The sequence below is a fragment of the Lolium rigidum genome, chromosome 7 (genome assembly GCF_022539505.1).
Source record: "Lolium rigidum isolate FL_2022 chromosome 7, APGP_CSIRO_Lrig_0.1, whole genome shotgun sequence".
Lineage (NCBI taxonomy): Eukaryota > Viridiplantae > Streptophyta > Magnoliopsida > Poales > Poaceae > Lolium > Lolium rigidum.
The window spans coordinates 306499298-306514851 of record NC_061514.1 but is presented as its reverse complement, the minus strand read 5'-3'; the positions used below and the strand labels follow the sequence as shown (position 1 = coordinate 306514851).

At 44.1% G+C, this 15554-nt stretch overlaps 2 protein-coding genes across 2 annotated transcripts; both read left to right on the top strand.

Annotated features, from left to right (window-relative positions):
* The first annotated feature begins 6732 nt into the window (after positions 1-6732).
* Positions 6733-7092, top strand: LOC124673124. The gene has a single exon (XM_047209256.1). It carries the CDS (start codon positions 6742-6744, stop codon positions 7090-7092), a length of 351 nt encoding a protein of 116 aa, XP_047065212.1. The 5' UTR covers positions 6733-6741.
* Positions 7093-10438: 3346 nt separating this feature from the next.
* On the top strand, positions 10439-11119 carry LOC124677801. The gene has a single exon (XM_047213756.1). The coding sequence runs from the start codon at positions 10494-10496 to the stop codon at positions 10839-10841; it is 348 nt and encodes a 115-aa protein (XP_047069712.1). The 5' UTR covers positions 10439-10493; the 3' UTR covers positions 10842-11119.
* The last annotated feature ends 4435 nt before the right edge of the window (positions 11120-15554 follow it).

The window sequence follows — 15554 nt, the reverse complement described above, 5'->3', positions numbered from 1 at the left end:
GTGGCCTCCCTCCGTCAGGCAACACATCATAATCAGTTGTTAACCTTGATGCCATATATTCTGCTTGCATCCCGAAAGTCTCTGACAGCCGATGAAAATCCTTGTCGCACTTATCTGCCAGCGCGAAACTGCCTTTTACTGTGATTGGGCCCTTGGGTCCAGGGAGCCTCCACAATAAGTATGTGTAATGTGGTACCGCCATGAATCTGGCATAAGCGGGTCGTCCTAGCAGAGCATGATACTGTGACGGGAAGTCCACAACTTCGAACTCTAGTTTCTCTCTTCTGTAATTCTCTCGGGTTCCAAACTGAACGTCGAGATTGATATTTCCCAATGGATAACTTGGCTTCTCCGGGGTGATACCATGGAAACGCGTGTCAGTTGGTTTTAAATTTGCCAAAGATATGTTTATCTTCCTCAATGTATCTGCATACATGAGGTTTAAGCTGCTGCCTCCATCTATGAACACCCGTGAAACATCGAATCCTGCAATCACCGCTGGCAGGATCAAAGCTGATTGCCCTGGTCGTGGAACTTGCTGCGGGTGGTCCGCTATGGTGAAGCCGATGTCCTGCCCCGACCAATTCAGGTACTCAATCGTTGGTGGAGGCATCTTCTCTGCCATATAAACTTGTCGCGAAATCACTTTTTGAGTTCTATTGGAGGGTCTGCCCTTCTGAATCATCGAGACTGTCCCATTGGTGTCGATATAAGGACCATTGGTTGGAGCTACCGCCAATTGCAACTGGTGTCGATTTTCGTCTGTAATTACGGGTGGAGGTGGAAGGTGAATCTCACTCCTTGGCCCCTGGGGGTTTCTGTTTGCTGCCTGTGCATTGGCATGTCCCGCATATCTATGCAATGCTAGGAAAGTTCGACAGTCCTTCTGAAGATGACCCGACTGTCTTTTCCCAGTATTATCGAGAAAGAAATGCATCTGGCACGGTCCATTCAAAAGGTCCTCGTGTGATACATACGGTCTTTGGAACCTTGGTCCACTATTTTGTCTGTTAGAACGGGGAGCATCCCTGTAGTCGCTGAGCTGTTCATTACCCCTTTGATAGTCATCTCGATGATTTTCTCCATTATTTCCTCGGAAGCCAGCCGATATTTGGCCAGGACCATCATAATCTGAGAACTGTCGAGAAAAGCGTCGTCTATTTTGATTATTTCGGTTACGGTCGTCCTCAGGCGACCTATGCCATTTATTTTGAACAGCATCTTATCCGTCTGCCCAGCGATTCGCTATTTCCTTGAGTGCTACTATTGTTTTCGGATTGGTCCTTCCCAAATCTTCGATTAGGTCCTTCCTTCTGATACCAGCAACAAACACATCTATGCTCTTTCGTCCGATATGTTCTCTGCCGAATTTTTGATGATGTTCCATCTCTGGATGTACGTCCTCATTGGCTCATCGTACTTCTGTCTGCAGGCCCTCAGCTGCTCTATTGACGCGGGTTTCTTGCATGTGGATAGGAAGTTCTTCACAAACATGTCCTCGAAAGTTTCCCAGCTGTCGATGGATCCAGGTGGTAACTTTTTTATCCATGACCTCACTGCTCCACTTAGGTGTACCTGAATACTCTGCATGGCAGTTGCTTTGGTTCCACCCGTCAATTTTACTGTCTCCAGGTAGTCGACTAACCAGTCCTCAGGATCTTGCAGTCCATCTAACTTCTTGTAGTTGTCGGGTAATTTAAACCCAGATGGGACCCGAGTTTTACGAACTCGTCGAGTGAAGCAAGGGAGCCCGCACATATCTTCCTCATCTACTTCTGGTGAGTGCCGACGTTCTCTTCTTTGTTGCCACGCTCTATCGATCCGCGCCTGTGTCGCTGTATTTCTCGCATCACCCGTTCTTGGAGGATCTTGCACTACCACCGTGGGTCGTGGACTATTTTGCCTTGGAGCACCTTCGGGAGGTGTACTTGTGCCCGCAAACGCTGTTCCCATGACTCCAACTCCTGCCATGGCCATATTGTACAACGCTTCTCTTGGATCTCCGGGAGGTGGCCTGGATGCCAGTATGTAAGCCTGAGTCGCCATGTATCCAGCTTCCGGTGTTTTGGGAATAATGTTTCCTCTTGTGTCTATCGACATAAAAGACATGTCGAGGTTTTGGACCAGATGCTCCCTCTCGCCCTCAGGTATATGCTGCAGCCGAGATCTTCCTCTATTACGAGCTGCCCTGTGACTATCTCCCGAAGTTCCTGATTGTCGACTCAGCTTAGCTCTTCGCCTACTCGACGCGGAAGCTACAGCTTTTCTCTGCTCAAGTATCACCCTTTGTTTCTCCAGCTCTCGACCAGCACGCGCGAGTCTATATTGGTATGCTTGCAACTCCTCCACCGTAGCGGCAGTGGTCAGCGGAACTATACCGTTCAGGGCTGTTGATACTCTGTCCCAGGCTGCTTGCGGAAGTTGCAACCTCTGGCGTGGTGTAGTCCCGACATTCTTGGTGCCTAAACCTCGCGTAAGATCAGCGGGATCGATGTATGGATTTCCCAAATCATCGAAAGCCTCTGATGTTTCATCCTCCGGATGACTGGACTCGCCAATCACGTAGACTTGATGGTATGTTGGCCTTGAGTGGTCATCTTCTGGGTCGGTGACACCGTCGTAACGATCGGCGAAGACCTCCCGAATAAGGGTAGATTTGTCGATGAAGCTGAAGCTGTCGATGCTTTCCGAGTCGCTGTCCAGATCGGAATCCGTGAACGACCCGAAAGACATCCCGCCGAACAGATTGGCGAGATCTCCACCGACGGCGGGTGTGACGCTGCTTGTCGACGAGGTTTCTTCGCTTGACTTAGTTGACGATGATGATCCCGAGAAATCAGAACCAACCGCTAACGGTCCCGAATGGATCGGTGCCGCTAAACGATGTGATCCTTCTCCCCCGACGTAAAAGTAGAAGCTCCCGAACTTCATCTCCATTGGCTCTTCCAGATAGGCATATGCATCCAAACGGACGGGAGGGTGAGGAACAAAATCAACGAGACCAGTTTCGATCTGTTTACCTCCGTCCATCGCGTTGCTTGCCACCGAAGATGTCGACGATGTTGAACGTGCCATCGAGATCAACTCCTTGTCGCCTCTAATCCCCACAGACGACGCCAATTGACAAGGTATTAACTTGTCAATGCCTACAAGTTGTAGACTAGGGTTTTCGTGGAAGTAGAGGGCAAGTAGATCTCGAGGGTTTCAGCCGGAAAAGTACTCGACTGGTAGAAAACTAGGGTTATGTTGACAATGGAATCGATCCTTTCTTTCTCCCTCGACTCCCCCTTATATAGGAGGCGGAGCCAAGGATTTCGTGACATACAAGTTACAAACAACGGGAGACTCTTTGAGTTCGACCCGTAAAGTTACAAATCTCTTTATTCCTAATCTATCTCTTCTCGCCATAGTCGATGCTTTAGTAGGCTTCCGGGCTTCGTATTCTTCGGGTTATGGGCCTTCAATAAACCCCGGGTACCATCTTCGGCAGGCCCATTGGGGATGCCTATGTCACTAATCCAGCCCAAGTTGCCAAGTCCTGCCGGCCCAAGCCCACCCATCGCATGACTTACCCTAAGTCATTCCCCTTCGTATCCTCATCTACAACTTACACTCTATTTTCCATCTTTCTGAGCTATGGGTGCTCTAGACTTTCCAAATAATGCAATGAATCAGAATGAGTACTACTGATAGCACAAGTACACTTGTGGTTTCTCGAATTGCCATGTATGGTTTATGCCTTGTCTAATGATCCGTCAATATTATTCTTGTGATATAATTATTGATTGTTGTGGTTTATCAACTGTATTCTTGTGGTACCATATTTCTAGTGATTGCCATATACCATTCATGACCATATATTCATGAAAAATGTATCATATGTTATACATGTTCCTTTTGATAGTTTTTAACAAGCTACTCGCGAGCTTTGCGAGTCGAGCCGAGTTTCAAACCTAGACTTGATTGTTAAACAAGTCGAGTGGAGCTAACTCGCTAGTTGACCGAGCTTTAACAAGTCGAGCCGAGCTGCTCGGCTCAAATTCCAGGCCGGTGGTGACAATCTTCATGAGCAGGTGGAAGACACCGCTCCGGTCTGTTAGGACACGAGAGGGTGGAAGAGGGAGATGCAACCTAGGAGGATATACATGTAATGGAAGGGCGCATGGGTTGGGATGGATTCCACATGGAGACCAATCAGTGTACAAGTGAAGCACAACAATAGAATTGCCCATATTGACATCACTTCTCAAGCGGGCCAGAAGAATCGTCCCGTTAGAGCATCTCTAGCAGATCACGAAAAATGCTCCGCCCCAGATAATGACCACTATTTTTCAGTTTTAGGTGGAAAACACATCCTGGGCAGATACCCCAATTCCCGTAGAACCAGATTTTCTTGGCGCTCCCCGATTCTAGACAACGGACGCGCCATATAGTTTCCGTTGTTTTTTAGATTAAGTTATTCCCATTGTTTCTATGTATATTTGCGGTGTAACAAGTAGCATGCATATTTGCATGCCAAAACTATTGTACATGTAACAAGGCGACCGGCCGGCCCTGTTTCTTTGGTATGTGGCCTCTCATATGGACGTACATACACTGATCACTCACTCCCAAGTTTGTCACAGGTTTACATCTAAAAAAAAGCTTGTCACAGGTTTCAGCTAACCCGGTTTAGTTTGGTGAAATGTTGTTGTCACAGATCCCACCAATACATTTTCAGGGGGACACTTGCATGTTGCATGCATACACTTTTGCAAGGCGAAACGACACAGTTCAAAATGTCGTTGGCATACGTTGGAAACGTCCAACCTAAACACTGGTGGTGATTTTCAAGATAAACTGGGAGACGAAGGACACTCAACGTAGACAACTATGATTTACGCATTTGTTTAGGACGACAGCCAACGGTAAATGATATCATATACTCCATATACAAATTGTGTACTTAAGCAAGTAGTTGGACTGCGATTACATTATGAAGTTAGGTCATATATATTCGCTTAAGTATCTAGATGAGACACTCGGTTCAGAATCCCGTCGTGTGCATCCAAGAAAGATGCAAAGTCAACTCAGAAGAGTACATTGAAAATCTCGAAAGCAAACTACGGTTAGAAAAGGTGATCTAAACAGTTTCTATGCATATAGGGTAATTTTTTGGCCAAGTTTACTGCTAATGTTGAAACCAAATGCTATAGAGAGAGAACCAACATAACAGCTGTTTATCCTCAGCAACTTTCGTTTGTGGCCTAATATTTATGCCATCGCATGTAGCTTAATCGGGGATGGAGCTGGCACACGGCCACTGCCCACTAGTGTCGGCTGACACCTGTGGTAAAAGCAAAACTTTCACTATATAGACCACTAATAATCATTATTAACCCCATGTTTCAAATTTGCAATAAAGATGACCCCATAGAACTTCTGTTCTGACGCCGTTCCAGGGCTTAATTTTTTTGGTTTTCTGAATTCAATGAAGCTACTACTTGTGAAAGAATAACATGCTGACTACCTACTTAAGCAACACAATTGTAGCCAGGTGGTGTTGAATACTTCTCCTACGTAGATGTAATTAACTGGTACGATGTGTCTTGCTTTCTCCTTCCTCTTTTTTCATGTTCGCAAGGGTGTTGTTCTGACTTGGAGAAAGAGTCTTCGGTGGTAATGTGGTATCCTGTGGGGACCTATACACATCGATGGATGCAGTCCACCTAACACCCAAGTGATAAGGAAATATTTAAGCACTTTGCTAAGCGGTTCTTTTAATTTGTGATATTTTGTGCGCTTGTGTTGACATTATTGTTGTGGGTGCCACCTAAAAAATCTGTTCATATTTCGGGAAGAATAGAAGAACCTAGTTTGTGGTTGGTGCAGCAACAACGACAGTGTGTCTTCGAGTGGAACCAAATAATGGATACCATATTGATTGCATTGACCTCTGACCTTTCGCATATGCCATGAGAGTATGAGACTGTTGCCGGCAATCTGCATTTGATTTCTTCCATGATCGGGAGTTCAGCACTATTCCATATGCAAAAGGCCTAGACAAAAAACATACCAAACAACTTATATTCCTATATTAGCCAAAAGGTTTGGTCTATTAATTTGATCCATATACATAGTAGTTGATGATATCATAAAAAAGTATTGGCTTTTATTGGGACCAAATATCTTCCATTTTTTGTAGGGTACCAAAATATTCCTTTCCTTTTTTGAGATGACTCCGCTCACGCAATCCATTGATCAGATCAAATGGACTTGTTACCCACTCTCTCCTTTAACTCCATTTTTTTTTTGGGACATCGTCATTTTTGTGTAGGTCAGAATAAAGAACATTTCGAGTTAAGATTTTGCGCGTTTGTGGGGTACATCATTACCTACTTTTAGAATTTTGTTTCACGATTTTGGAAAACCTGTAAATATAAATTTCGATTTTTTTTTAAATATGCTGGTCAGAGCCAAAAAAAAAAAAGGACTTCCCAGTCGAGCCACCATTTTTCTTTTCTTTTCGCAGAAGAAATGTATTTTTAGCGAATGCAGAAGAAATGTTTGGGTTAGTGTATGGCCCAAAACGTAACTTTGCCGGCCTTCTTAGCCCATCCAACAATAACAGCCATTTTGACCTAGATCTCGAGGCTGACCAGCCCAGCTCCCCCCACTCCGGCAAAGGCGCACAGAGGTTTAGGGTTCCGGCCGCCGGAGAAGATCACACGGTGGTGCCGCAGGGCGAGGAGGGCGAGGAAGATGAGCGGGAGCGCGTTCAACGCGTTCAAGTCGAAGGTGCCGGTGGAGTGGAGCCCGCGCCTCTACATCACGCTGGTGCGGGGCCTCCCCGGGACGCGCAAGCTCCACCGCCGCACCCTCGAGGCCATGCGCCTCCGCCGCTGCCATCGCACCGTCGAGCACCGCACCACGCCGTCGCTCCTCGGCATGCTCACCCAGGTCAAGCGCCTCGTCGTCGTCGAGACCCAGGAGATGTACAACGCGCGGAAGCTCGCCGACGAGCAGCGCCGCGCGCCCAGGCCCCCGCTCGTCGTCTCGCACGCCCCGCCGCCGCCGAAGGCGGCGCAGGGTGCCGCTGAGGCGGGACAGTAGCCCCTCTGGTTAGTCGTCTGGAGTTCTGACCTTGCATGGACCTCTGACCTTTCGCATATATGCTATGAGACTGTTGCCGGCAATGTGTGTATTGATTTCGTCCATGATAAGTAGTTCAACACTATTATATGCAAAAGCCGTAGACAAAAAGACATATCAAGTAACTTATATTGCTTTTTTGGTGGGTCAAAAAGATTAGTCTATTGATTGTATCCATATACAGGATGCTTGATGTTACCATAAAAGCGGTGTCTTTTACTGGGAACAAATATCTTGAACTTTTATAGGGCATCAAAATATATTATTTCCTTTTTGGTGATGATTCCACTCGCCCAATCCATCGATCAGATCAACCGCGCTCGCTCCCCACTGCATGCTTTATCTCTTGTTGCTTCTCTTCTTTCTCATTTTCCGTTGCGAGTCATCCTTAACTTTTTCTCCAATGCTCCCACCATTCCCATGTGGTCCCTTAGGGCATGTACAATGGAGATATATGCTTGTTCGAACGCTTATGGAACTAACTTTGGGGATTCAGCGAGCTGCATCTCTGCTGGCGTCTGTGTCTACATCGCTGGAGCAAATTCCATGCGCTTACCGATTGAAAGAACATAGATGAATTGGTAAGAAGCGCCCATGCTCTCCATCGCTGGTTTTCTAGCGCCTCCCATCGACAGAAAAAATACCAACGGCTCTCTCCTCTATGTCTCTCACCTCACTCCGCTCTCTCCATCCCCTCTGTTGACTTCTTCTCTCTCAGCCGTACCACCTCGCACATTCCCCTGACTGTGCACACCCCTGACACCCTTTCTCCTCCACTGAGCTGACCCCTCCTCTACATCTGGTCCCCGAATCGCCGCCGCTACTGCAATGTATTTGCGAGCCTTGTCCTCCAATTCAGTGAACCATCTTCTTGTACATCGCCTCTGCCCCCTTCCCCGTATGTGGAAAATTCTGCTGTCCGATTCAGTTGGGATCGTCAATCTCTTTTCCTTTCTTTGTGCTTGACGAAGCGCCCTCCTCCAATCAAATCAAGCGTACGGTTAATTTTCTGTGGAGCGCCTGACGCCGCTTCTCAAGTCAATGCCAGTGATGATCCTAGCCACGGACTGGAATCGAATGTAACACAAGGAATTCAATCCTGGTGCCCACTCTAAGCCCCCGCGTTGTACATGCTCTCATGTCTAGGTAGAAGAGCATACTGTCAGCGCCATGTCGGAGCTCACACCTAAGTCTTCCATGTCGCCAAAGCTCAAAGTAGATGGCAGGCCCAAGGGGAATGAGCTCGGGCTAACTACATCGAACTCGTGAGGTTTTGGCAAGCCGGGGAGACATGTGGACATAATTTTTTAATGCCAAAGGGTAGTATATCTAGGATTTTTTATGTCGCTTACCAGGCTCATTCGACTTGTTGCATGCTCATACATTGTATGTTCCATGCACACGGTGACATGCTGTCATGATTTCAGGTGTGTTGCACATGTTGTGTTCATGTTGTCAGTTTTCAAAGGTTTATATTGTACCAATTTGATCTAGAGAGGATATTTGATGGTGGCACAATTTTTTTTTGTATTTTTTGCGTACAAAAGTTTCTTGTCATGCCACCATTTTGGAAAACCGCTTTGAGAAAAAGTTGGGGTGCTGGCAAAGCAAGTTGCTCTCATATGGAGATAGGCTTGTTCTTATTAATTCTGTTCTGACGAGCTTAACGATGTTCATGCTTTCTTTTCTAGAAATACCGAAAGGGGTAAGGAAAAGACTAGACTATTACCGTTCTCTCTTCTTTTGGCAAGAATATGAGCACAAAAAAAAAGTATAGACTAACACGATGGAACATCATTTGTTGACCCAAAGACCAAGGGGGTCTGGGCGTCGAGGTACTAGATTTAAAAAACAAATGTTTGCTTAGCAAATGGCTTTTCAAACTGATAAATGAAGAGGGGATGTGGCAAGGGTTACTACATAATAAATACCTCCACCAAAAAACGCTGTCACAAGTGACCGCTAAACCAACTGACTCTCAATTCTGGAAAGGATTAATGAGAGTCAAGGAAGATTTCTTTAGTAGAGGAAATTTCATGGTAGGAAATAGGCAGACAACTCACTTTTGGGAAGATACTTGGTTAAGTGATTTACTGCTTGCAAGCCAATACCCATCTGTATTCAATATTGTGCGACAGGAAAATGTTTTAGTCGCAGATGTACTTTCAGAAGATCATCTAAATATCAAATTTAGATGAACTCTAACCGAAAATAAATGGGAGACTTGGTTGCAACTAGTCCGTAGGCTTATGAGAGTCAGCTTATCGAACGAAGATGATAAATTTGTGTGGAACCTCACAACCTCTAGGGTTTTCACGATAAAGTCTATGTATGTTGATATGATGAATGGGCACACGGTTTTCTTGAGAAAATATATCTGGAAATTAAAAGTACCTTTAAAGATAAAGATCTTTATGTGGTTTCTTCATCATAAAGTAATACTCACAAAAGATAACCTTACAAAACGTAATTGGAATGGTTGTAAAAAGTGTGCCTTTTGTGACTCAGAGGAGTCTATTAACCATTTTTTTGCTTGTCCCTTCGCTAGTCTAGTTTGAGAGTAGTACATTTTACCTTTGATATTCCTCTACCTGCTAATGTTACGAATATGTTCGAAAATTAGCTAAATAGAGTTGAGAAGCACACTAAAGCTCGAATCCGTCTAGGTGTATGTGCTTTATTTTGGGCCCTTTGAAAATATAGAAATGATATGGTCTTTAATAAGATTGGAACTGCTCACTTTTTACAGGTTATCTGCATGGCTACCCACTGGACCCGAGAGTGGTCTTATCTTCTTCCGAAGGCGCATCGGGTGCCTATGCATTCTGGATGCAGCCGTCTGGAGATGGTTGCTCGGCTATCTACAGCTAGAGCGACTGGTGGCTTTCTAGAAGATTACATGATGCTTGAGTACACTTTCTTATTTTGCTGCTGGTTGACGTACACCTTATGTGACCCATGAGTTGTAAAACTGAACCTACGAACCTATGAATAATGAAATAAATGGTTGTGTGCATCGTTTCGATGTAGAGTCCGGGCTTCGCTCCTCATTTCGAAAAAAAAAACCATTTTCTAGCTAGATCTCGCAGTTAGGTTTTTTTTTTTAAAGAAGAAATGTTTGAATTTCTTTTTTGAGGGCAAGAAGAAATGTTTGGGTTAGTGTATGGCACATGGGTTGGCCACTCTGCCAACGGCCCATACAGCCCAACACACAGCCTGTTTACTTTGCCGGCCTTATTAGCCCATCTAACAGCAACACCCATTTCTACCTAGATCTCCAAGTTGACCGGCAAAGGCAACCAGAGGTTTAGGGTTCCGGCCGCCGGAGAAAATCACACGGAGGAGCCGCCGCCGGGAGGGAGATGAGCGGGAGCGCGTTCAACGCGTTCAAGGCGAAGGTGCCGGTGGAGTGGAGCCCGCGCCTGTACATCACGCTGGTGCGGGGGCTCCCGGGGACGCGCAAGCTCCACCGCCGCACCCTCGAGGCCATGCGCCTCCGCCGCTGCCACCGCACCGTCGAGCACCGCACCACGCCCTCCCTTCTCGGCATGCTCACCCAGGTCAAGCGCCTCGTCGTCGTCGAGACCGAGGAGATGTACAACGCGCGGAAGCTGGCCGACGAGCAGCGCCGCGCGCCCAGGCCTCCGCTCGTCGTCTCGCACGCCCCGCCGCCGCCGAAGGCGGCCTCCGCCGCTGAGGCGGGGAATTAGCCTCTGGTTAGTCGCCGGAGTCTCTTAGATCCCCATGATTTGCTTGCCTTTGCCCGCTTGCGCGTGTGGTGCCTGATGTAATGCCTAGGAAGGGTCAGCACTTTGTTTCTATCTGTGAGGAGGTTTTTCATTTCAATACAAATGTTACGAAGAATCCATGATATCGAGTTAATGGAAATAAGTAATGAATTTCCTGTGATCATCCAATTTTATTATTGGTTCGGTGATAGTTTATTGAAATGGAATCCCTAAGCCAAATCACTTGATGTTGCATATAACTGTTTGTGTTGAGTATGGATACGCCTGCAATACACAATGGTATGCTCTTGAAATGGTTCTCCCATAAACTTATACATGTCAAGGTATTCAACTAGTACACCTATCTTGGTTTCAGGGTCGAGATGGATTCTAATTTGCCTAAACTTTATGTAGCTATACTGGGATCTGGGAAATGCAACCGTCCCTTATCTAGTTTCTACAAGTTAATCTAGAATGCATTTCGCACTAGATGTGATGATTCCCTTGTTAACTATAGATTTGCTTTTGCGTAAGATGTTTGATGTCATGCCTTGAAAATTCCTTTGTAACTCCTGTTGGAGCTGTGGCTTACTACTCCAGATCTAATTTCGGGAGCATTTTAGAGATTTGTGTGAGCTAGGATTGTCCACACTCCACAGGCTTTTTTTTGCTAGGTTGTCATGATAACGGCCTCCACCATGGCAGGGGTAAGTAGAATGTAGGAAGCAGGGATAAGAAGAGAAAAAGGAGGTGCACATTTTTCCAAATTGGAAAGATGTAGCCGTGAATTAAAAAATTGAGTAGTGGCAATTAATTAAAATCTACTTTAGGGGTTTGAGAAATACTCAAATTTTCCTTACACAATTGGTGTATCAAGTGTGTAAGTATGAAGGTTAAACATTTAAGTGAATGACTTTCTATTTGTGGTCATGTTTAGACTTGACGTCCAAACAGCCAAGTATACAACTTTTCTAGTATATATGTGCAATGTTTCTACACCGAAGTTGCAGAATTGGATGTAGTAGGTACACTCATCAGTCCATCATTACTGTAGCTTAGCTAGCTACCCCTTCTAGAGGAACGTACAGATGCAACAAATAAAACAGCATATCACCTACTCTAGTTCATCAACTCTGAATTCCTGATGACATTTTGGATGCAATTAAATCAAATTGGTTGAAAGCAGGTTGAAAGGTACAACCGTACAAGTAATGTCAACCTCTGATGTGAACTCATAGTGCATTGCTAACTTAACTAGAGATTAGCACCACTTTTTAAGGTTTTATACTCTTTTATGCCATGTGTTTTGTTGTGACCTTTTTTTGCTCGATCAAATGGCTCCATGAATCATGATCTGTGTAGCTGCAACATCATTGTAATGGGAAATTGTGTATTCTGTTGATTTAGAAACAAATTATTATGCATTGTGTAGATAAATCCGTTCTAAATGATCTTTAGCATGAAGAGGCTTGCTAAATAAATTTCGCATGCATTTTGGACTAATATAAGACTGCTCATAGTGGGAGTAACTTAGACTAGTAACATATGCCATGTTACTAGTCTAGGTTACTACCTCCATAGTGGGTACTAACTTATATGTCGTGTCATGCATTGTGTCATTTATTATGTTGTAGACTCATTTTGCTTTGGGGTGTGTGATGTTATGATAACATAGCTAGTTATCACCTCACTCTCTTTCTTGATTTATTGGCATGCCATGTCACCAAAATGTCTTGAGATGTGTGATGTTACTAGCTATGTTACTCCCACTAAGAGCAAGTTCAATAGTAGAGCCAATTGTTGGCTATAAGCCAAGTGCCATGTCATTTGTAGTCATCTTAGAGCCAACATGTACAATATTGAGCTATAAAATTGTACTATTTTATTAGTGCATGGCTCACCATTTACTCTCACATAGTGCCTATGAGCATGTGCTAGAGCTGACTCTTGCATAAGAGCTCACTCCTCTTCTCTCTCCTCTTCTCTCTCCTCCAACTAGGCAACAATATATTATTTTAAACCTTATAGCCAGCTTATAGCCAGCTGACTAGGACTTAGGCTGGTCATAGTGGGGAGTAACTTAGACTAGTAACATATACCATGTTACTAATCTAGGTTACTACCTTCATAGTGGGTAGTACTACCTCCGTTTCAAGGAATAAGATGCACTCGTATTTCAAGGCGAACTTTGACCATAAAAATTGAGCAATAAAATTTTAATTTTATTATATGTAATTAGCACCGTTGGTTGGATTCGTACTGAAAAGCACTTTCTAATGATGCTAATTTCATACAAACAATCTTTATATATTTAAAGTATTTTTTGGTCAAACAAAAAGCACGTAAAAAGAGGACGCCTTATTCCTTGAAATGGAGGTAGTAACTTATATGTGGTGTCATGTATTGTATCATTTATTATGTTGTAGACTCATCTTGCCTTGAGGTGTGTGATGTTATGGTAACATAGCTAGTTACCACCTCACTTTTTTTTTTTTCTTCATTTATTAGCATGTCATGTCACCAAAATGTCTTGAGATGTGTGATGTTACTAGTTATATTACTCCCACTATGAGCAGTTTTATTGTACTTGCTCTAACATAGCTAGTAACATCACACATCTCAACTCTCAAGTCATTTTGGTGACATGGTATGCTAATAAATGAAGAAAGAGAGTGATGTGGTAACTAGCTATTTTACCATAACATCACAAACCTCAAAGCAAAATGAGTCTACAACATAATAAATGATATAATACATGATACCATATATAAGTTATTACAGTACCCTCTATGAAAGTAGTAATCTAGACTAGTAACATGACATACTACGTATGTTATTACTCCCCACTATAACTAGCCTAAACTTGTTATTAAAACTTATGATTTTCAAGTGCGTTTGTCTAGTAGCGGGTGAATGGGGTCATTTATGGTTGCAGGGCATCTCCACATTACGTCTTTCGTGTTTTCTTCATCAGACTACCAACGTGGCTTCTCTGGATCATCGTGGTTCTGTTTCACTTCATCGAGTGGAGTGATTATGCTGCGTGGTGAGGCCTTCACTTGAGTCATGTGATAGATTTCGATCCTGATCTGCCCTAATAGGACCAGAAGAATGTTACCACCAAATATATTTTATCGTATGCAAGTATATTGTGTGTTGAATGTTACCATCTAGATTTTATTGTATACCCACAGCACTACGCTTAGCATGTACTTCATCCGTCCACGAATAAGTCGTGTGTATCCAATAGCCAAGTCCAGAACCAAATTCGATGGCTGACAGCAGGGCAATTCTTAATTGGGTAATGCTGCTCTCACAAGAAAAGTATACCTCTATTCTAAAATGTAAAATGTTTTGGTATGTTAAAACAGCACCAAAACGTCTTAAAAGTCGTTTGGTATCCATCATTTGGGCTTGAAATTTTGGAATTCCATAAGTGGGCTGTTTGAAAAATGGATCGTCATTTCATTTAGGAAATCCAGTAAAATGACGCCATGGGTAAACACGATTTCGAGCTGAGATCTGTCATTTGCATTTCTCTATGAAAGCCATTTACAAATTCAATATTAAATTCTGCTGTCACCTGTAATTTCTGTGGCAACCAAATAAGTGTCCATTTCTAAAATTACAATTTAAATGAAATGAATACACGTATTCATTTCAAAATGCTATAAATGAAATAAAAACCTAGCTTCCAAACGAATTCTTATATTTTTTTGAATTGAGGAAGTATTAAAGAAGCAGAAGATTTTCGTCCTACTATTACATGCTCCTGCCTCTGCTTGCCTCCATTGTTGAGCTTTCTCGAGGATGAAACTGCCAACTCTCAGAGCATTGCATCAGTTCTGAACATTGCCGCACCCCGGGGTGTTATGCTTCTTTAACAGATTCCAGCAGATTAGCATCACCACTGCATCCTTTTCGTCTTCTGCAGTTGTCATTCCGCCAGCTACCCATGTGATCTGTGTTATAGGGGACAGGAACGAGTGTTTAAATCAGAGAAACACCAGGACCAAACTTGTCTAGAATAGACACACTGCATTAGAATGTGCGCTGTGTTGTCCTCCTCCCGGAGACAGAGATACCATGATGTACCCAGGGTTTGCAAGTTGCAACCCTCTACGGGACTCTGATCTGACGTCCAGATTGTATGTCGCAAGGCCGACCAGCTAAAGATTTTGCCATTAGCCGGTGCCCACACCTCCTCCTGGAGACCAGAGGTAGTATGGGGTGAAGCCACTGCCAAAAGGGCTGGCCTCCTGCGGTGCCGCATGACCGAGATCTATTTTTACTCCCCTTTTGTTTCGCAAACTATACAGAGATCAACCGTGTCGCAATCAAGCATGTACTACCTCTGTTTCCTCCTCTTTGATGTTGCATCAAGCAAATGACAGAGAGTTGTTGTTCAACATCACATGTTTGTTATAATGCCCTGCCCTTGTTCTCCGTGAAAACCCAAGGATATACAGTTGCTTAAGAAAGTCTAGTGCCTTTTATTAACGGGTGTGGCTATTTATTAGTCGACTAAGAACTAACTTCACAATAACTAGCATGAATCACTAAGCAAATCTAACGGTGTAGGATTTGACTGAGAACCGAACTTGTTCTCATCTAGAGAACTAGCAAAACCCTTTATTAACACCAGCTCAGTCCTTTTTGTGATCACCACAAGATCTCAGTTGCAACTATAACTAG

Bases quoted from the DNA above. Each gene is read 5' to 3' on its own strand.
- LOC124673124 (XM_047209256.1), top strand. From the start codon at position 6,742: ATGAGCGGGAGCGCGTTCAACGCGTTCAAGTCGAAGGTGCCGGTGGAG.
- LOC124677801 (XM_047213756.1), top strand. From the start codon at position 10,494: ATGAGCGGGAGCGCGTTCAACGCGTTCAAGGCGAAGGTGCCGGTGGAG.